The 22,054-nt window shown below is 36.9% G+C and overlaps 1 protein-coding gene across 1 annotated transcript in view; it reads left to right on the forward strand.

The window, feature by feature from the left end:
• The window catches only part of lrba (LPS-responsive vesicle trafficking, beach and anchor containing), a 341,818-nt gene that overhangs the window by 314,388 nt on the left and 5,376 nt on the right, over positions 1-22,054 (forward strand). Inside the window, exons 53-54 of the mRNA XM_002933499.5 lie at positions 15,022-15,123; positions 16,508-16,704. Of these exons, the coding sequence (XP_002933545.3) occupies positions 15,022-15,123; positions 16,508-16,704 (299 nt within the window). The remainder of the gene's footprint in view (positions 1-15,021; positions 15,124-16,507; positions 16,705-22,054) is intronic.

Here is a 22,054-nt window from a genome sequence, read left to right on the forward strand (position 1 = left end):
ATTTAAATTGAAAAAAGGAGAAAAGGCACAGGTTACATAAGAAGATACTAGATTAACTGTGTAGAATACAATGGGAATCTGCTACTTATCGGTTATCTGCTTAGTAACCTGTGCCTTTTCTCCTTTTTTCAATTTAAATGGCTGCCCCCATGGCTACACAGCAGGGTATTTATATAAACTGCAGTAGTGTTTATGAAGAAAACACACAACTTTTACCAGTGTAGAGCAATAGTATATAATATATTAATTATTTTTATACACTTTAATTTTTTGGTGTTACTGTTCCTTTAAATGGTACATATGGTACATATAACTCTTTCCTCCTTACAATGACTTTCTAGGCCAGTTTCTAGGCACAGTTTAGGAAAATTAACTTTTCAATTCTGATACTGTGGACCTAGTCCCACCTATCTGCCTAGTGGTCCGGTATCCACTCTTGTACCCCTCAACTCTCTTTAGTGGTCCAGTACTCTGCAGTGGTACCCCTCTATTCTTCCAGGATAGGCCTTTTTATCTACGGATTCTGGCCAGAAGCCTTCTACGCTCTTCCTAACTGTTCCTATACTGGCAATGGATTCCCTGACTAATGAGAGACCTGTTGGAACCTAGTTCCCCTTTTTCCTGGTTGGGGCAGTGGGTGGCCATTCTATCTACCCTGACTGCCTCGTGCATATAATGCTCGCTATTCAACCCCTGTAACCTAGACTAGCTATTCCTCTACTACTGCCCAGGTCCTGACTCACCTCCTGTCGTTAGGTGTTGGTTCGAGCCCGCCCTTCTGTGTGGCTGCTCCCCTGCACTACATTATGCTGGGGGGGAGGGGGGGTGGTTCTGTGCAGTTTTAATCTAATTATCAAGGGACAGACATGGAGTATCTTCAGATTCCTGCAGCTTCAGTTTGCTTTGAGATTACAACAACAGTCAAAAAGTAGGTCCAGCGCAAGCACTTTTCATTAAACTCATGTCAAAATGAAGGTATACTGCCCCTTTAAAATAATACTTGATATGTCTGAAGCACGGGCTGCTTTGTAACTTAACATGTGCACAACTATATACAACTATGGGCCTTGAAACTCTGTAATCTAGCCAGCTTTAATCAGCGGTTATTTCAATGTGCCTTGGGATGCACAGGGAATAATACATATTATTTCTGTGTTTAGAATTCCTGGTGTGATCAAACACTGCATTGTCAAGCGGAGCTGTAAATCAGTACTCTCTGCCTCTGCTCGTTTGCCTTTGGCATCACTTTTGCTATAAATTGATCAAGTTGCTTTATTTGTTTCATAGCTAATTTATTTCGTCCGATCTTGTTAGGTGTATATTTACTAGTCAGCAGTTAATGATATCATTTGGTTTTGGTTACTTAAGCACACTCAAAAAATAAACAGTAATAGAAGCTTCTGGTTAAAGACTAGCAGTGTATATCAAAGGCTGTTCTGGTACATGGGTATGCACGAGAGGGCTTCCTCCTTTCAACTTTATATAATTCAAAGTAAATATTTATGTTTTAATTACAATTCATCTGCAATTTTCACTTTGTCCACTTTCAGTCTACAAAAAAAAAGGGCCAAATTAATTTATTTTTTCCATTATCCATATTTTTTTTTTTTTTTTTTGCACTAATGATCAAGATTTTATTATAAAAATGCAGATTTTTATTATGCATCATATGCAAATGACATCCATCCAAATGATATTTCACCAGGTAAAAGCTTATATAGGTATATATATTTTTGCGTTTCCCTTTAGTGGATAAATATATTTATTATCAGTGTGCTATATACATATATATATATATATATATATATATATATATATATAGTTTAAAAGGAAAAAGCAAAACGTAAAGTGTTACCAGCCTTGAAAATGGTTTCCACGTGTTGCAAGAAACTACGCTTCCCTTCCATTTATTTCTGCCTCCGTGCAGATATTTGTGGTACCCAGCCCTCTCCCCTTTCCATTCCTCTGCTGTCTCTTTCCTAGAACATTTGCTTCAGGAAGCGTGGGGCCCTGCTATAAATGTCTCTTATTATATCAAAGGCAGAGAGTAAGTAATGTTTACAAGCACCAGGGCTCATTGTTAAGTAATCATTAAATATGTGCTTTAGTAGAATTAATCTGTACAGGACACATGCATTTTATAGAAGCAGTCCCTATCCAGCTTGTAGTAAGGTTTATCCTTTGTAGAGGCACATAAAGCCGTTTAGAAATAATGCATGCAGGAAACACATTATAAACTACGTCCCACTGATAGGAAGAAATCACTTTTGAAGTACTGTAAGCATAATCACAGTACACAGGAAAAAGTCTGTTTGCAATAAACTAAAGGAAAATACAATGCAATCCCCATGATAGATGAGATTGTTAAAATCTGCAGGGCGCAATGTGTGTGCAACCTTGTGTATATAATATATATATATATATATATATATATATATATATATATATATATATATATATATATTCCCGATATATATATATATATATATATATATAAGTTCCCGATAAACAGCACTCACGATATAATGAAATCTCAGGCGCCTGGGTGCAGTCCTCTTCAGCGTAGATAGTAAACAAAAATATGAATCGCATCGCTCAGGACTTATAACAAAATTGTAGTTTATTAAGTGTAGAAACAGAGAACTGACGTTTCGGCCACAATTGCAACTGCAATTGTGGCCGAAATATATATATATATATATATATATAATATATAAAAGTCCACACGACAGCAATGTAGCTGCCCCTGTGCACGGAATACCAAATAGATACCAAATCAAACACAACCAGCACCAAGGGTCTTGTGGTTCAAACAAATATTAGTGTATTAATATTACATTTTCCCCTAAAAATGTGTAGTTCACAAAAATATTACTGCAAGGATTGGATTTTCTAGATCTTTATTTTCCTGTTTTCATTCTGCTATATAATATACAGTACTATCCCTGCTATGTGTGGCTTACCAGGCTGCACTGGCAGAACAGAAGAATACAAAGAGAAATTCCGCCAGCAAGTATTCTGGTGGGAAAAATACATGGGCTTGCAGATAACATCTAGTAATATTCTTTGACCTATTGATGTATTTGTTAGTCGTGCTTTGTATTGTAATATCTGCATTAGCATCAACAAAGGATCAGTGGAACTGATCAGTCTGTTTATTTTCATACAGTGCCGTCTAGCTAAGGAATGAACGCTAAAAGGGATGCCCTTTAAATGTACATATTGCTCTTTTACCCAATGCTCATGTAGCTAATAGAATATAATAAAATTATGAAATATGTTGCTAGAGCCACCATTTTTTTATGTTTTGTTTGGCTGGTAAATCAACATTGGGGAAATCCTGCAAGGTGGCAATTGTGACCAAGTCACCAGAACTATCTTGTCGCACCAGAAGCAGGGCATATGGGAGCAGATTTATAGTTAAAATATTCCAATAATTTAAGAAACCAACATTGTTTTACATTGGGAAAGATAGAAGAAATTAAAGTTTGCTTTTAGCATCAGTATTCAGTCCTCACACAGTCCAAATAATGTTTGGGAGGGATTTTGCATTAGGGTAAAATTCTTTTCAAAGAGTCCAAAATGCAAGTTAATTGAAATCCTAGACATTATTACATTTTATTATATTATGTATATATAAAAATTCTTATTTGTATTAATGTTAATGTTTTAATAACAAAGTACATTAGTAATAGTAGACATTTCTTACTGGGGTCCTTCGGACTGATGTTGTGCCAATTTCCTTGCCAGTCAAAGCTGTTTCCATGTTGCTGGCAATTGTAGTTGTACAGGAGATAAAGAGCAGTAGATGGGGCATTTCACTTTTTTAAATATATAACATTGTAGGTGCTGCATTTATCATGCTTTTAATAATCTTACAAGACTCCATTCTTTTAGTTCTTCCCTGTGCCAAGTTACTGTAACAGTGGACTTGAAAATGGAGGTGCTCGTTATAAAACCCATGTGACCTAATATGTCCCTTATTTATTGTTGTTTTATTCTATACATTTAAAACCAATCAGTTATGGCTAAAGTGTATCTTGTGTACTGCTTTTTTTTAAAAAAAAAATAAGATTTTAAATGAGGGAGTCCACAATTCCCTTTCTGTCAGCCATTAAAGGTTTAGCATTAATATCTTTCATACTACGCTTTAAATGAATAAATATGAGGAGCAATTTTTTCTTGGGCATAAACCATCTAAAAAGTTCCTCTGTGTATATTCAATAAGTACATTAATGCAGGTTCCCAGCCCGTGGCGCATAAATTCAGCCTCTTGCATAGTACAGCATTTGTTGAAAAGAACTATTTTGCATCTTGTCAAATGCAGGAGTAGATGTGGCTTTTGAAAGGTAATTAAAAATGATTTAAAAACTTCATTATGAAAAGAATATTGTACTGGTGCAGTTTGGATCCCAAAAGCAACACACTGTCGAAGGCAGGCAGTGTCATGGCTTATACAGGCTTCATTATATTTAGCACAATTACAAACTGGATGCAAGAAATATTGATCTTGTACAAAAGAAAATGCTTGTTAAATTAGATGGAATTGAACAGTGACTCTAATAATGTATTATTTTCTGTTGCACAGTGAAATACATGTCAGCTTTCTTTTACTTTTTAAAATTATAACACTTAAACACTTTGCACCATTTATTATTAGTTGTATAGCAGCATTTGACTGGCAAATGAAGCACTAAAATTTAAGCTTTATACTAATATTTACTAAGCGATATTATGATGCAATTTAATTACTGCCCAATATTATCAAATGTTGGTTATTGCTACTGTTTCACTGTAAATATTCTGAATATGTAAAACCTTGGCCACTCTCAGCAGATATATATATAATATATATTTATATTTACGCACGCATGTATATTTATAGCACTGCATTTCAGTCTCTAGACCATGTTGGTGGAGTAGCTATATGGCTATATGATATTCGTTTTTATGGAAGGGAATTGACCCTGTGTGAATTCTCAGGTACATGTGCAAGTAAAACAAACAAGAAGCCACATAATGGCTCCCTTCAGTGAACTGTAGGCTGTAATGCAATGTGTAGAAAACACTCAGTGAACCCAGAATGCTTTCAAAGTGGACTTAATTGGGGAGTGAGAACAAGTAAATATCATTTCTTAATGTTTTTAACACAATAATGTTTTTGATGTTTGATGTTCACATGTTGGCATTATCTATATCTTATTTATAATGTATATTTTCTGTTTAATCCTGTAAAAATGACAGAGGTGCACATTTAGGGTTACTTTTTAACAGCAGTTACATACTGAATTTATCATAAAGCACAACTATTCAGCAGTTTAATGATTGACACACACTTTCCCCAGTAGCATATTACAGACCAGCATAAACCCAATATCCCTTGCAGTTCACCCTTAAGTGCCTTTGGAGTTAGGGGGCATTTACACAGTGCTAACTTTCACCTATGTGTGAGGGTTCATACATAAATCCGCTCAAGTTGAATTCATTTTGATTTTCTTTTGAAAAATGGGTGACAATTTTTTGGGTGAGGTTTTTTTTTTATATATATATACACACATAACTAGTCTGGTGCTGTGTCAGCACAAAATAAAAATCTTATTTTATTCATTTTTTAAATTCTTATGCAAAACTCCAGTAAACTTAAATTTATTGTTTTAATTTTATTTCATGTAAAGATTTATACAGCATTAGCATTTACCTTCTTGAAATTCAGTATGCTAATATTTCCTAGATTAATACTATTAGCATAAGTATGGCTGCTGTTGCTTTTAATAATATTGTAATAATCAAAAATTGTGTTGTCTGTGTCTGAAACGCATGCATTCCATATAACATAATACCATTATACCCTGTATTTATGCATAAGTGTGTATTTACATATTAAGTAAGCCCCATAAAATAATAAACATAAATCCTGAATTCCCATCTTCTGATCTGTACGTAAAACTGTACATGACTTGTGCTGTTATTTTGGTTCCCCACCTTTCACTAAATAGCAACACAAGGGCACCACCTAATGGCAGGCACGGGAAATATTCTGTTTAACAACAATAGAACAATTTCTTTTTAATAATAACTTACTATAAAATGGGGCATCATTACAAGAAATCATTTAAAGTGTGCTAGCAACGGTGCTGCTGTCATTGTCATGGATCTAACATTGTGACAATATATACATTTATGCAAAATGTTTATTTCTTTAACCACGTCTATGTCTGTACAATGCTGCACATAGTGATACAGTAAATTTGCTCAGGGTACATCAAGAAGTATCCAATAGTGCTACACTGCTTTGCATTTCATTTTTGCCCTTTGCAGTCAATGCAGCCCAACATGCATTGGAGGTGTCTCTGATTATTCAGACATAATCTTATGCTACAGTGACTTTGCAACAGGATTCAGATGTAGATTTTTGTAAATCAAGGGAACATTAGGCCAATTCCCAGAGAGATGGCATTTCAGGATCAGTTTACACCTTTCTCCCTTTTATGAGGCCCATGTACCAAGAATTGCATTAGAAGGATATTAAATCTCACCTCTCCATCTGCTAAAAAAAGCACCCACCAATGCAATGAAGTAAATGTGGGCCCCATAACATTTAAGCATATAGTTGCATAGATGTGTACCTCTGTCTAGTGTCAAATCAGTATGGAGTCAGTATATCTGTAGGTTCATTTTTTGCTGTAATTTGAAACACAATATCAGTGTTGTTCAAAACACTTAAAAACTGTTAGTGATAGTAATAAATAAAAACCTGTAATTCCATGCAGCTTTCCAATATTTCATAATTAAACTGTTTCAGTGGTTTTATAGCGATCTGTTATTATTGCTATTAAAGGCGGTATGTTTCTGGCTGTTTCTATTCTCTGCTGGTTTTAGCTGACTTACGGTAACAGTGCAGCAGAAGCCAGCTGATTATCAGAGCTAAAGTAGAATTGTTTTGTGCTACTGTTTTCAGAGCCAGAACCAGAGAGCAGAAAATAGCATAGAAATACAGCTTTCTTTCATTGTGCAAAATCTTTAAACTGTCTAAGTAACAGTTCCTGCGCAAGTGCTTGGACCCTAATATGACACTAAAAGCTTAACAATAAAAGACAGCATGTAACCATTGTGGCAATGACAACACCTGCACAGGTCATAGTTGGGCTAGATCCTAGAGACCCCCCCAGGTACCTAATTCAAGGACCAACCTCCAAGCCACCACCGCCCCCCCTCTGCCCTTGCACCACTTTACTTACTTAACCTCCGGGTGAAAAAAAATGACATGTATGCCACAGGGTAGGGGCCCACCGGGATTTTTCCAGGTCTCCCAGTTGGCCAGTCTGACCATGTGCCCAGTGTGTCAGTCCAACATTGCATGGAGGGTCCAGTAGAAGTGACTGACCCATCTAAAAAAAAAATTCTTGTTGGTGCAGAGAAAGGGCATGTAAGGAAGGAAACGTGGTTAACATTGTAGTGGATCAAGAAAACAAGTGTGAATATCCTAAATTGGCCCAGCCAAATCTTGAGGCTATTTGGAAATTGCGTTGTATGAGCATCATCTGGACCCATTCAGCCCAAAAGAATGGGCTACAATCACTATCAATAAGTTTGCAAAGTTGGTACATCCTAACCTAACATATACAGATGTTAATGCTGAAGGTGCATGTACAAAGTACTGATGTGCAGGAATTGAATACTGGAACACTATTGAAAATACATTAAAACAAAATTTACTTTCATTGTTTTGAAATAGAAATAACACAACATTTTTGTATAGCTGCGTATTTGCTATTCATCAGCATTAGAGAATTGATAAGGGCCTGTGGAACACACTGTATATGTGCGCACGTGCATTTTGTATGTGGTTAAGGAGTTAATATATGCCATATGCGTCCTGATCCCTGTATATCTTATTTACCGTGTGTAGTTACAGAGAAAAATGAATACGCCCTACAACCCTAGGGTTATGTCACATAAACAGAGGGAGGGATGATTTATGCTTGGGAACTAAAATTCTGTAACTGAAACCAAGAATTAGTATAACCAGACTTTGATGCGCTCCAAATGTATTTGAGTGCAATTTCTGTACATAAATAGGAAGTGCAGTGCTTCTGTAATTAGTGGTTGAATTTACAGTTAGTCTTGTATGACGAGGCCTAACTCAGCATGTAAACATTGTGTATAACCTGGTTTATTCTGAGAGGTTTTTGTCATGTTGGTATTTAAATCCAGACAGGCAATCAACCAGTTTTTACCCTTTGCTGTTATCATGATAATTGCCACTTGCTTAGCATTTTTAAAAGAAAGAAATGGCTAGTGTGTTCTGAGACTGCTTCATTGTTGTTGGTCTGGCCTGCAGCAGTACCAGGGCGTCCCGCATTGGGCCCCAAGAAGGACAATTCTGCCTCTCTCTCAGCACAAGTCTATTTGAATTCTGTTACATTAAGTACTGACTGCATCTAATTGAAAGTGGGCCCTTGATGATTTGCAGTCTGGCAAATTATGAATTGCTGTGTTGGATTTAAAAGGACAGATAGAAATCTATAAATTAATTATCTGGACTGCTGAAATACTGGTCTGAGTATTTATTAGAGAACTAAAAATTGTTATATTTTATCTCAAGACCTAATGAGTGCAGCACTTAGTACGACTTATTTGCTTGTGATATTTGACTGTATCCCATGCAGTTTGGCTGGATATGATAGCCAAATTACACCCACTTTGAGATGCATCAGCCTTATTTTATACTGGTTGAACAGTGCCATAAGATAACAGGAATGGCATCTTGGAGATATGGTCAGCACATTCAGTAGCGCTGCAAATGCAATGCAGGCATGATACACGTTGCACATGTACTGTACACACATTGCTTCACACACACAGTATTATTTCCTGCAGCTTATTAGATTTGGGAGAGGGCTTGTGTGAGTTGAAGAGCCCTTTCAATGAAAGTGTTACCTCTTTGTTTATCTACTCAAATAATCTACTTATTATGAGCCATAAATTACTGCCTCGGTCTGGATGTGTATTTGCACGGTTACAAAAACTCTTACACAATGTTTTCTTTCTAATACCAGCTCCTTCAGCGACGGCTGTGCTTTTCTACATGCCCTTTTCTTTCAGGAAACAGAATTTTTGCTGTAATTATTCACATTACAGGGATATAGATCATGGTTTGATGTCATTACTACAAAGATATGCTCTCAGTCCATAAAAATGCCACTTTAGATTTATGCTATATAAATGTCTGAGCATTCCTAACTAGCACTTTCTAGAAAATTGCACGACTGGTAGGAATTCTTCCCTGCCTGGTTAAAGAGCGGTACAAACATCCCGGTACAAAGAAATCTAAAGGAGTCTCTGCCGGCAGCCTAAGCCTCTAACAACATCTATCCGCCCTGCTACTGTGAAGCAGACAGTTATTTTATTTGCAAACAACATTAGGCAAGTTCATTTGCTGGTACACTAGGAGAGCTAAATTGTGCTTATAAAGTCATATTGTAACAAAATATTGCTTAAATTGTATGTAATTGCATTTTTTTTTTGCATTTGTCAAAGCTGCAGAATGTGCGTTAAGCTTTTCATATGCAGAATAAATTTATTTCTGAATCCTGCTCCCTAATAAAGAGAGTTGAAATATGAAATAGAGTATTAATGTACATATGACACTTGGACTAAAATACTGAAGGCTGGTGATAGAATCTGATGAGATCAGCACCAGTGATAAGTTGGCGAATAAAAATCTTTCTATATTGTGTTTGGGGCATTGTGAATTGTGTATTTTTAAAAGAAAAGTTTAGTGCTGAAATAGATGAAACTTGGCATGACGACAAGAAGGGTTGGTCACTTTGTAGTGGGCCCCTATTGAGCTTGTCCCAGTTAGGGCTTCTGGGGCTGCTGAGAAAGCATGCCTGCAAAGCGCTCATGTGTTTTGTAGTATTAGTGGCAGGACTCACATGATCTTTAATCTCATTTGACTTGTTCATCTTCCTTAAGGATCTCCATAAAGATGCAGGGAGCAACCCTTTCACTCCCTCCTTGGGATTTGCACCAGTGCTCATAAACCTGTTTAAGGGACAAAGAATTGTATTCCCTTTGATTTTTTTTTTTCCGGACAGTTTTCTTAACATAGTTTAAGTGGTGCCCCTTAAATCAGCAAGCAAGATAAAATGTTCTCCATGCATTACAGAGAACCATGACAATCTTCTGAAGCCACGGCAGCGCCAAATCTTTTAAGGAGATCTGTTCTGCTTTACAATCAGCTTTTAAAGAGATCTTTAGCATTGAGAAAACCATCCCCTAAATCCTTCAAAATGTCGCACTTTTTATCTAAAGACTCACGCCAGCTTTCAGAGTCAGTGAAGCTCATGTATGGGAGGCTCACATTGCATTAGATGCAAAACACATTTTCTTTTGCAGTATCTAGTTTTATGTAGAGCCATTTAACTGCTTTTCAGCCTTTCATGTTGTAATATCTTATCATTACATTTTTCTGCATCTGCAAGCTCTGTATATAAAGAATGTAGCAATGTTCTCTAAATTCACATAAAATTGGTCTCTACATGAACCCCTATAATAGCAGCCTTCTGGTCTACACTGCCAAGTAAAATCATCTATAATTTCCCATTTTAATATATTTATAGTATAGGGCAATTTTAAATAGCATACGCTCGCTCAGTTTAACTTTGCGGCATTTGCATTTTCATTTACAGTAAGTGTTATATCCTCAAATGGTTCAAATTATTAAGTGTACTTGTTACAGATTTTACAAAATACAATATTTTTTTTTTTTTTTTTTGCAAAACCCCCCAAATAAGTCTATGACTTATATTATACTTAGTTTAAGGAATCTATGAGTAATGACTTTCTTCATCTGCCATGAGAGGAGGATGTTATTTACTTGCTCTTTACCTTTTAACTATTTTCCTATTATAGTAAGTTCCTTTCTTTATTATGTCTGCCCTGGCAACAAAAGGGGAAGGAGGAGAAACACTAGATATACAGGACCATTTATCTCTTCTTGCACCGGGACAGAGAGTTTCACTATATTATTCCTTCTGTTCTCTAAACGACTTCCATGGAAAAAATCTGATAGTGCAGTTTTTCCTGCTGTTTGATCAAAAAAAAATAAAAAAAATACTAAAACATAAAAGAAATAGAACACAAATTTAGCAAAACCTTTACTTATTAGGCAATTCTGACCATTGGTCTATATTGGTATGCAGAATTAGAGTTTTACCACCTAAGAGTTGAAATTGTATCTATTTCTACTTGTGCTATGAGTGAGTACTACATGACATGATGGTAAGCCAAGTGCTGTGTAAGGCTAGTTAGTTTTGTGGGTTTTGTCAGAGCCAGGTGGAAGACTATTGTCTCGAAGAGAAAGCTAAGATAGATTCTTGGCCTCTGACCAATGAGCTTCCCCTCTCCTACAGAAGTTCTCTGTCCAACCCCCCAGAACTAATTTTTGGGGCTGCTAAGAGTAGCTAGTTGTATCAATTAGAGCCACTCTGTTGGAACCCCAACTAGGTTTATATCATTCTTCTATTCTTGGACACCTTTTTTGCTAATTATGCATCAGTTATAGAGAGTGAATAATTAGTTTTTTTTTTTATATGGCTGCTTTCTTTGTTCACAGTCCTTTCAAAGAACATTAATGGTTTTTCTTTCACAGAACCACACAGGGCAATATGGATCTGTGTTGAAGATGTTAATGAAAGGAGCATATGTTTGGCCTGGTATTGCAACCTGAAGTACAATTTAATGCTTTATTTTCCCCTAAATCTCTGCTCTCCTAGGAGTTTAGTCTTTTCTGGATAAATAATATTTGAGCTGGGAGATTTATGAAGTTGCCTACACATTTAATTATAAGCATGAGTTACTAGTTTCTGTGCTCAATGTGACTTGATTTCTCCTGGTGTGTTTATGGTAAGAGGTATTACTTTATTTTAGTTCAGTGTGGTACATAATGTTTTATTGCATACAGTTCAGTAGCAAAGAATAGGCTTTGATACAGAAAGGAGAAAATGTTTCTTTTACTGTAGATATACGAGAAACCTATACACTGATTTAATGCAGGAGTGCCTGGTGTAATTGCCAAAGTCTGATTCATCCTGGGATATAATTTCAAGTGAGGGTAACTGCACCATGCGCAATTATATTTTGATAACAAAAAAACAGTATATTACATTGGTGTGTGTATTTAATTCAACATCGACTTGTGCGGTTTAAATTCTGAATGGTAAGCTGTAAGAACTGTACCTATAATTTATATGTGAGACTATAAAAAATGAGTGCACAGCTGCATTTTCAAGTTGCTTTATGCGCACATTGCATATATCCTGTTCTTTGGCCATGACGTCATTACAGTGTAACCATTAATGTACAATTTTTTTTTTTGAAGTTTTTCTTTATTGATGTTTATAATAATAATCAAGGAATAAAGAAGAGGTGAGAAAAGAAACTAAAGAAAATTGTATAGACAGTAAAGAAGTGTATCTAAGGTACATTTTTACCATGCAGTGTATGATAATTGTCCATGTTACAGGGCCGCACTGCCCATTTGTGGGTTAGCTAGCCATCAGTCTTATATTTTCCCAAACTTCACTGGGCATCTTTGTGCCAAATAGGTCATTTTTTTCCCATCATCAATCAGCATTTAAATGTAAGCAGTGGATGTAACTGAAAAAAAGTATAGAAAATGATTAGGATGTGATTTTATTACATGTAATACAAATTTGTATGTAAGTAATGACTGTATCTCCCAGTGTCTCTCTAGGTTGATAGGCCTATGGTTTGGTTTTATGAATGGCTTTCAGTCCATTTTTCACTTCTTTTTCTAAGCGTGCTTAAACGCCAATGTCTTATGTAATGCTTGGGACCTTGAGTTTTCAGGGATAAGGGCTCTCTCTGTAATATAGAGGACCATACCATGATACCATGTATGCAGATCAGAACTGGTTGTTTAAATGGACACTATGGCAAATGTGGGAAATGACTGCTTTTTTTTTTTTTTTTTAAGAACTTGCTGAATAGTAGATCTTGTTAATTTAAATGTGATTTGGGGGGAGCAAAAAGTGAAGTGCAGATATATTACACACTATTGTATATAAAGATGTTTATTGTATATAAATAGGAAGTGCTGATTTCAATGAATTAAGATTTGGAAATTCCAAGTGGCATGTCTTAGGAGCAGAATGATCAGATTGCAGGCTTTCTTGGGGTTTCTTTTTCTACACCTGTAGCTCTACCCTGTACAGATCCATATGTCTGTCTTATTCAGCAAGTAATTTTCAGAAATTTTTGGAAGTTCATTTTCAGAATTGTAAAATCGACAGTCCTGTAATGCAAGCCTTCCTTTTTTTATGATCTGTGTTCTTTCTGATCTGTGCAAAACAGACATGTCTATTTCAATTACACTGTTGCACATTTGTACTAAGGTCAAGATAAAGAACCTCTTGATCTTACTCAAACTATTCACATGCCAACAGCATAATTTCACAAACTGACATCCCTTCCCCCTTCTTCCCTTTTGCTAGTTTTACTACTTGAAAAGAAAATCCCATGTGCTAAACATTATTGCCATTCAGAGCTGTCTGTCTACAGCGACTGTGTTACCTCCTTTCCTGATTATAGGCTATTTCTTTTCTTCGCTGGCACCCTCTTTTTTCTGAAAGTTTTGAGAGGGTTTCCAACCATTCAACAGTCTGTATTGTAGTATTGTAATCTTTTAAATATACATTTCCAGATATGTTTTGTAGTGCTATGCCAGTGACAGAAATTGGGGGAAACAAACCAGTAAAAATGCTAGAATGAGACACCAAAAAACATAAAATCAAACAGCATCAATATAGTGTAGGGATGGTCTGAGGTTTGGTGCAGCTGTTGGGCTACACCTCCGAGCACTCAGCAGTCTGGGATATAGATAAAGGTTTTCATAAGTGAGCAATATTTGAACAGTTCTGTTGAAAAGTCACACAAGTTTTCCAGAATATCAGGAAAAGATTAGCAGATCTGCTAACTGCTGGGAAAATAACAGAGATAGTGTTAGAGAACCTCATTTGACTCAAATGTTTGTTATAAAATAGCTTTATTGTTGTTCCGTAAACATTTGTTTAATTCTGTTGTTTAATAAGACAAATAACTCTGTTGTGGCCAATTTTAAATACACTTAGGGGCACATTTACTAATCCATGAACGTCTGAAAAGCGTCCGAATGCGTTTTTTTCGTAATGATGGATACTTTGCGACTTTTTCGCGAATTGTCGCGACTTTTTCGAGCTCTCAATATGTAAGTTGCGACAATTCGCGAAAGTCGTAATGTCTATGAAAAAGTTGCGACAATTCACGAAAGTCATAATGGCAATGAAAAAGTCGCGACAATTCACGAAAGTCATAATGGCAATGAAAAAGTTGCGACAATTCACGAAATTTGTAATGGCTATGAAAAACTCACGACAATTCGCGCAAGTCGTAACGGTTACGAAAAAGTCGCAACAATTTACGGAAAAGTCGTAATGGCGACGAAAAAAAACGCAAAAAATACGAAAAAGTCGCAAAATGTTCGTTTTCCAATCCGAATTTTTCGTATTCGTGGATTAGTAAATCAGCCCCTTAATATACATGAATTTTATTAAAACCTTAATGGGGATCCTCCTTGTAATACATTTTGTACTGTACTGGTATACTCTTTTAGACCTTAAATATATGGCTAAACTCGCATTAGTGCAGATTCAGAATAACATTGTTTTTATTTTAGGGTCTTTGATTTACATGGCTGCTATAGTAACAAGCTTGGGCGATAGCTGTATACATGTTGTTTTTAATTCAGTTAAACAACAATGCAGTTCTAAACAGCATAACCTAAAGATCCCTTAGATTTGCTGCAATTTGTTTCCTCAATGCTGTTCTCCCTTTACTTTCAGTGGTAGAAATGGTCATTTTGAGGTATCAGATATGTTCATATAGCTGTGTAGCTTTTGGTAGAAAGTCAACCTGTCCGATCATTTTTATAACCGCATATTTTGTTTTTCTTTACAGCTGAGTTTGCTACTCCTCGCGCTATACTAACAGGACATGACTGTGCAATTACCTGCGCTACTGTATGTGCGGAGCTTGGACTAGTGATCAGTGGTTCAAAAGGTAGGATTTGTTATGGTAACATAAAGTGTAATCTGTAATGTATGCTTGATCTTACCACTCAGCAGCTGTTATAAACCTAAAGCATCTATGAAATATTCAAAGAGTTAAGGTGGTCATACACGCTAAGATCTGCTTGCTTGGTGAGGTTGTCAAGTGAGCGGATCTTCTCCCGATATCCCTACCGAGTCAGTCTAAAGCTAGAAATCCTATTGTTTCTACCTCCTTATCTGCCATCGGTCGCATGAAAGATCTTAATGGCCACATTAAGGGACTGATATCGGCAGCTAGAATCGGCCCATGTATGGCCACCTTAAGTGTCAGAGAAAGATCATCTATAGCAGGGATCCCCAACCAGTGGCACGGGGCAACATGTTGCTCCCAAACCCCTTGGATGTTGCTCTCAGTGTCCCCAAACCAGGTAGTTATTTTTGAATTCCTGACTTGGGGGCAAGTTTAGGTTGAATAAAAACAAGATTTACTACCAAATAAAGCCTCCTGTAAGCTGATAATGTGCATAGAGGCTGCCTAATAGCCAATCTTAGCCCTTATTTGGCTCCTCCATGAACTCTTATGATGCTTGTGTTGCTCTCTAAGTCTTTTTACATTTGACCGTTGCTCACAAGTAAGAAAGTTTGGGGACCCCTGATCTATAGGTTACAGGGTTGGACTGACCTGCCAGAATAACAGGATTTCCTGATGGGTCCCAGCCTAGGTATTCTCCATCAGCCCATCCTTATTTCCACCACAAGCTTATATAAAGACATATTATACTTGATGCTATATCTTGATTACTGAGAGGATGGGCTTTAGAAAAACTAGTCTAAAGTAATTAAGTGACCAAAATACTGAACAAATATATTTTGGTGTGTAAAAGACCCATGCATCTTACATTATCTCTGTGATAGTGACGTGTGGGTTGACCTGGGACTCACTGTTTTAACTGCGACTCAGGCAGGTTTGGGTTGAAATTTAGGCAGCCATTGCGGAGAGGGTGTGAGTTAGACTAGGGAAGTAACTGATTCTAAAAATTCCCTCTCTTGGAATCGGAGGCATGTGCATAACTACCATACGGAGTAGGAAGATGCAGGTACAGGTCGGTCCTACAAAGGCAACATTTTGCAGCTAAGGGTCGGCTGCAGGTTTAGTTTTTCCAGATCTCCATATCACTGTTTTGTAAGTACCTGGGCATTTCCGCATAGTCCTTGTTGCATCTGTGTACTGTATGTATTTATATAAATACATGACTGCAGCTACCTTATCCTTTACCCAAATGTTTCAGTTCATGTCACCTTATTATATGAAATAATTCTGTATTTTACTTATGTAATCGTTATTGTTAATACAACAAACACTCTATAAGGAGTACTCTGTGTGTTCTTTTCAGATGGTCCATGTTTGATACATTCTATGAATGGAGACCTTTTAAGGACCTTGGAGGCTGCAGAAAACTGCTTAAGACCAAAACTTATACAGGTTTCAAGAGAAGGCCACTGTGTTGTCTATTATGAAAAAGGCATTTTCTGTGTTTTTAGCATCAATGGAAAACTTCAAGCTTCCATGGAAATTGAAGACAATACACGGGCAAGTATTTTTTCATATAGAAATCCATACAAGGGAATTACAAATATGATGTGTGCATGTTGTTGGGGAAAAAAACTGTTTTTTTTAAACCTGTGTAGAATCCAGTTACTGTAACGCTTGTGTGGAATTCCTTAATTTGTCCATCAGATTTAGTAAACACCCATTTCAATCTGCAGTCATAGTTCCCCTTTAATCCTTGTTCACATGATAAATGATGATAGGTGGTGCAGTGCATTAGAGCAGGTCTGTGTGTGCATCATTTGTAAGTATATTGCTCCTTTGTCTAGTGCTGTAGTTTTTCGTCATTTTATTTTTTGTCAAGAGAAACTGTAGCAAACTATATAAGGTGATTCTATGGACTAATGCCTTGTCCTTATATTGGACAAATCAGGCCTTTCTGATTGATAAGTCTACATTTTACACTGACACTGTGCTTGGACTGCTCCACTCAGCCATGGAACGGCTCTTGAACACACAAAGAAAAACATGTCTTAAAAGATAGTTCTTATTGAAATACTGATACTGAATCTTTAACATTCTATGTAAAACAAAAGGTGCGTCTTGCCGTGCAGTTATTTTATTACTGTGTTTCCCATCATTCTTCCTTGAGCTACTGAGATTCCTGGGAAAGCAGTTTTTCAGCAGCTCAAATGAGACACCCTCGTCCTCTCTTGTTTACCCTTCAGACATCTGCAATGTTATATGCCAAAAGGTTTCATTTAAAATACTGTAGATATATGACAATTTCCCATACATTAAAGGGTCTCATACACACTCAGATTGTAATCTCTTACAGAGACAGAGACCTCCATCCTACTGTTCATTTCTATTTATTTATTTATGCTTATTTATATTTTATAATTTATCATAATTGTAATATTATAAAATAACAATTTGTAATAATATATTTTGTCCTCCCTGTGTGTACTCCCCCCCCCCCCTTCACACTACCTTTTAATACCTCTATTCTCTCTCTTTATTTGTTGCTTAAGTCATAAATGTGCACCACAAATGTACATAGAGGTTTACACTTGGTACATAATAAAAAAAAAAAAGGAAATAATGCAACACTAACCTGACTGTAACAGGAAGAAGTGTGAGCGTAGAAAGAACTGCGCCCATTCATTGGCTGATGGGGCCTAGCATGTATGTGTGCCCTTGGCTTGTTTGTGTGCACTATGAATTCTATGATCCCAGGGGGCGGCCTTTTGTACTTAAAATGGCAGTTTTGTATTTATGAGTACCCAATGGCACATACTACTAGAATAATATGTTTTCCTGAAAATGGTTTATTGAGAGGTAGCAGGGTTTTACATGTTTTATGTGATTTATTTTTATAGAGACCTGAAATATTTAGTGGTCTCGTTTCCCTTCAGGGCTCAGTGGGGCTGAGGCATTGGTTCTGGGCATGATTCACTTAATTTAATACATTTTGTTACACATTCACATAACACACACATAGGGTTGCTACTTTTTTTGGAAAGCATTATTTTTACCAGCTAGGCCAGTAAATAGTGGCAAGGTGGCAACCCTACACATATACACACACACACACACACACACGTTTCTTTCCTTAAAGCCCTTGTGCAATAACTTTACTAGCCGCGCAGTCCTATTTCTACCTCTCCCAAAATACTTCCAGTGCTATTTTTTGAATTCATATCCATCCACGGATTTAACACAATGTCTTAAATGTAAAACATAAATGTTTTACCTCTCAATCTGCATGCGGATTATGCAGCACGTGTTTCCAATTTCGGGGAATATGCAATCGCCATGTATTTTACTTTGCATTTTTAGCAAAATCTCACCAGCAACCTGTATGTTATTTAGTCTACTGGTTTGCTCAGTTAGGAAATCTCTATAGTAAATAAATAGCTCAGCGGACCCACCGAGTGTGTGCATAATGTGTATGTTTAAATTTGTTGGAAAACAAAGAGGGGATGTTATTACTGTTGTGTGAATGAACATTTATATCTGTAGCTTTCTAAACATCTGTGTGAATGTGAGTAATGAGATGCTGCTAACGCTCTGAATGAATTACATCATGTCTCAGGCGCTTTATGCAGGGATATTTGTTTTCCTTAACTGAGCGGATACACATACACACACACAAATTGTGCAGAAACACTAATTATTCTGATGAACATGTTGTGTATGGCACTCAGCAATAGGTAACACACTTGCACACTGTTGATAGTAAGGCTTGTCTGGAAGCATTTGTGTAACCAGGGACTCTCCCACAGCTCCCAACGCTCCCTGACAGATACAGGTTGTGCAGAGGTGCTGATAGTTGTAGTTCAATGACAGCTGAAGGGTACAGGCTGGATTTGCTAAGTTGAAACCCTTCCCCTTGGGTAAATAAACACATTTTACAGACGCAGCATGTGAGCAACAAGTTATTTCCTTGGTTTATTGTCTAATCACACTAGAGGCCAATTTTTCAGTTCATCAAAAAGGAAAGGGGGTGTTTAGTTTCTTCCCCCCCCCCATCCAGTTCTGCCTTTTCTGTTAATAGCAGAATTTGTAGGAGCAACAGAAAAAAGCATATATTGTCCATCATACCATTTATATTGGTAATTTTGGCTTTTAACATTTCCCCTGCTCTTTTGCAATAGCAATGTTGATAATCTGTCACTTTCAGTTGTGATTATGTTGTCAGCCAAGCTAATAAATCTGTGAAATATCTCAAAATCCCTTGCCGGCTAAAACAATTTCTATAGTGTTTCAGTGTGTTCTGGAAGCTGGAGTTTGTTGCCCGAGGCAAGGGAAGTTCCGCTCTGCAGTCCAGTCAAACACATGTGTACTACAGCCCTGCTTGGCTTTTTTTTTTTTCTTTCAACCAATTCCCCGTTGGCTTTTAGATTTAAACAATCCACAGTTCTTTTTTCCTCTCAGCTGCTTCTGCACTTTATCATGCTAGCAGGCAAGTGGCAACTGTGTGATTAAAGCCCAGCTCCCCCAATGAGAAGTACCTGCCCATTGCTCGGCCAGACTAATGTTTTCCCTGTTTGCTGTTTAAATAATAGGAAGGGGGAGGGTGGTAGAGGTGAAACGGAGGAAACCTGAAGGTCAGCCCTGGCTGCCATGGACTGAACGACAAGAGTTAAACAGGTTGTGTTTCATGTGTCATGGTAAGCTTGAGCCACAGGATGTCGACAAAAGTAACAATTTACAATCATCAGGCACTGGACAGAATTCTAATTTACTTTCTTGTAGCCTGCGACATGGAAACTACCTAGAGACCCCCAGACTGCCTGGGGAAACTCACTGCCTAATCAACGTTATACACCTGTTTTTGTTTTAAATACTGCATTGCCCAGCCGAGCCCCAGCCAGAGCACGTCAGAGCACATCTAGCGTGCAATGTTTACATGTCACAACCAATCACTTGGATTGAAAAGGAAATCCACTCCTAAAATGAAGTTGTGTTACCTGAGGCAAGGACACTAACCCATGCAACCCAAGGGATCCAATTATTTACTTTGTTTTTAGACTGGAAAGGGCACAGTAGCAGCGCATAAGCCCCAAAACAGAGAGGAAACAGGATTTCTTTGTTTTAACCACTGTTTCCAAACAAACAGGCTACAAACTGGCAACAACAGTCTGCTTCTATTTCTGCAGGTGGAGATAAGGAATGCCTTGTGCCACAGGCTTAGCAACAAAACATGGCATGCCTTTTCATTTCATCTCCAGTGCAAGTACACTAGTTTATATAAACCGATATGTGCTTGCATGATAACAGCTGCATATGAGTTTGGTTAGTGGTTCCTATGACCTTCTGGTTGTACTTGACCTTTAGAGACTAAACATGACCATGATACCACTGATGCAAAGAATCGTTGCATCATTTTACTATTGTGGCCAGATATATTTAAGTAAATAAATAATTTGCTAGTTTCTCTAGCTATGTTTGCTAGCTGCACAAAATTATAGCACACAAACTTTGTATCTGTATATATGTATACAGGTATGGAATCCATTATCCTGAAATTCTTTATCCAGAAAACTCTGAATTAGGGGAATCTCTTACAGACTCCATGTTAATCCAATAAATCACATTTAAAAAAAAAAACAAAAACATTTCTTTTTTCTCTGTAGCGATAAAGCAGTGCCTTGTACTTGATCCCACCTAGGATATAATTATTCCTTATTGGAGCTGTAAAACAATCCTACTGGGTTTATTTTATTATTTACAGTTGATAATTAATATAATATATAATAATAATGTAATATTTTAGTAGACTTAAAGTATGGAGATCCAAATTACAGGAAGATCCCCTATTTACCAGTATCATTGTAACATCCACCATTTTCCTTGTGGCCCATGCCCTCACATTTACACTGTCTATGCCGAATACCTGTTTACATTTGTTACTGTTCTTATCTCCCAGCTAATCCATGCCATTTTTCTAGTCGTGCCCTTGTTACAGTTGGGTAACTCCCCCTGGCAGGCTCTCTGTGATCATTTTCACCTTCTCCAGGCCTTCCTTATCTTCATGTCTTTCACAGCATTTCTGTACTTGACATTGAACAGTCTACATCAAAACAAAATTTCTGATTCATCTACTATACTTGTCATTTCTTAGCTTACAAAAGTTTCTCTCAGATGATATATCTACTTTACTATCTGAGCTGGCAACATTTTTTGGATGTTCATTTAATTTATTGGATTATTTAAAGTTCACATTTGAGTGTCCAGATTAGATAAAAAGGATAGATATGATATAAATAATATGCATACCTATTCACATGTATAGATTTACTCATTGTGCTTATATTCATACATTTTTATATTCACAAAGCAGCAATATAAATCAAAACATCCAAAATCACCTTCAGCTGCTCCTTTGATAATCACGCTAAAAAGGCAACATGAGCGTACATCATACAATACACACACTTCAATGCACACATGTATTTATATGTTTACCATAGGAAATAGTGGGGGGTGATTTCAGGCACTTTGACCCTCCATTTCTAGAGACAGGAAACCAAAGTGGGTTAAATGCCCTTAACTGCCCTTGGTGGTACTACCATGAAGGTATGTTCCCACTGACAGTCAAGGAGATAGAAAACAATGAATCCTTTGTCTGCCTTTTTTGCATTTTAATATTTAAATATTTTAAATGCAATCTATACGAAAAGAACAAAACATGCTTCCATTTTTTATGGCTTTTGCCCATTGGGTGGCACAATAAATGCTATTTGATAAATCAGGCATGCACATTGATGCCCAGAGTAACTCGTATGGCAGCTCCTACAGTTTGCCAATGTTGATATGAATAATACTTGGTTCTGTTACTATTTGGTCGCGACTTTCCTTAACTCTCTGTATGGCCCTGCCATAG

This window comes from Xenopus tropicalis, chromosome 1 (assembly GCF_000004195.4).
Source record: "Xenopus tropicalis strain Nigerian chromosome 1, UCB_Xtro_10.0, whole genome shotgun sequence".
NCBI classification, from domain to species: domain Eukaryota; kingdom Metazoa; phylum Chordata; class Amphibia; order Anura; family Pipidae; genus Xenopus; species Xenopus tropicalis.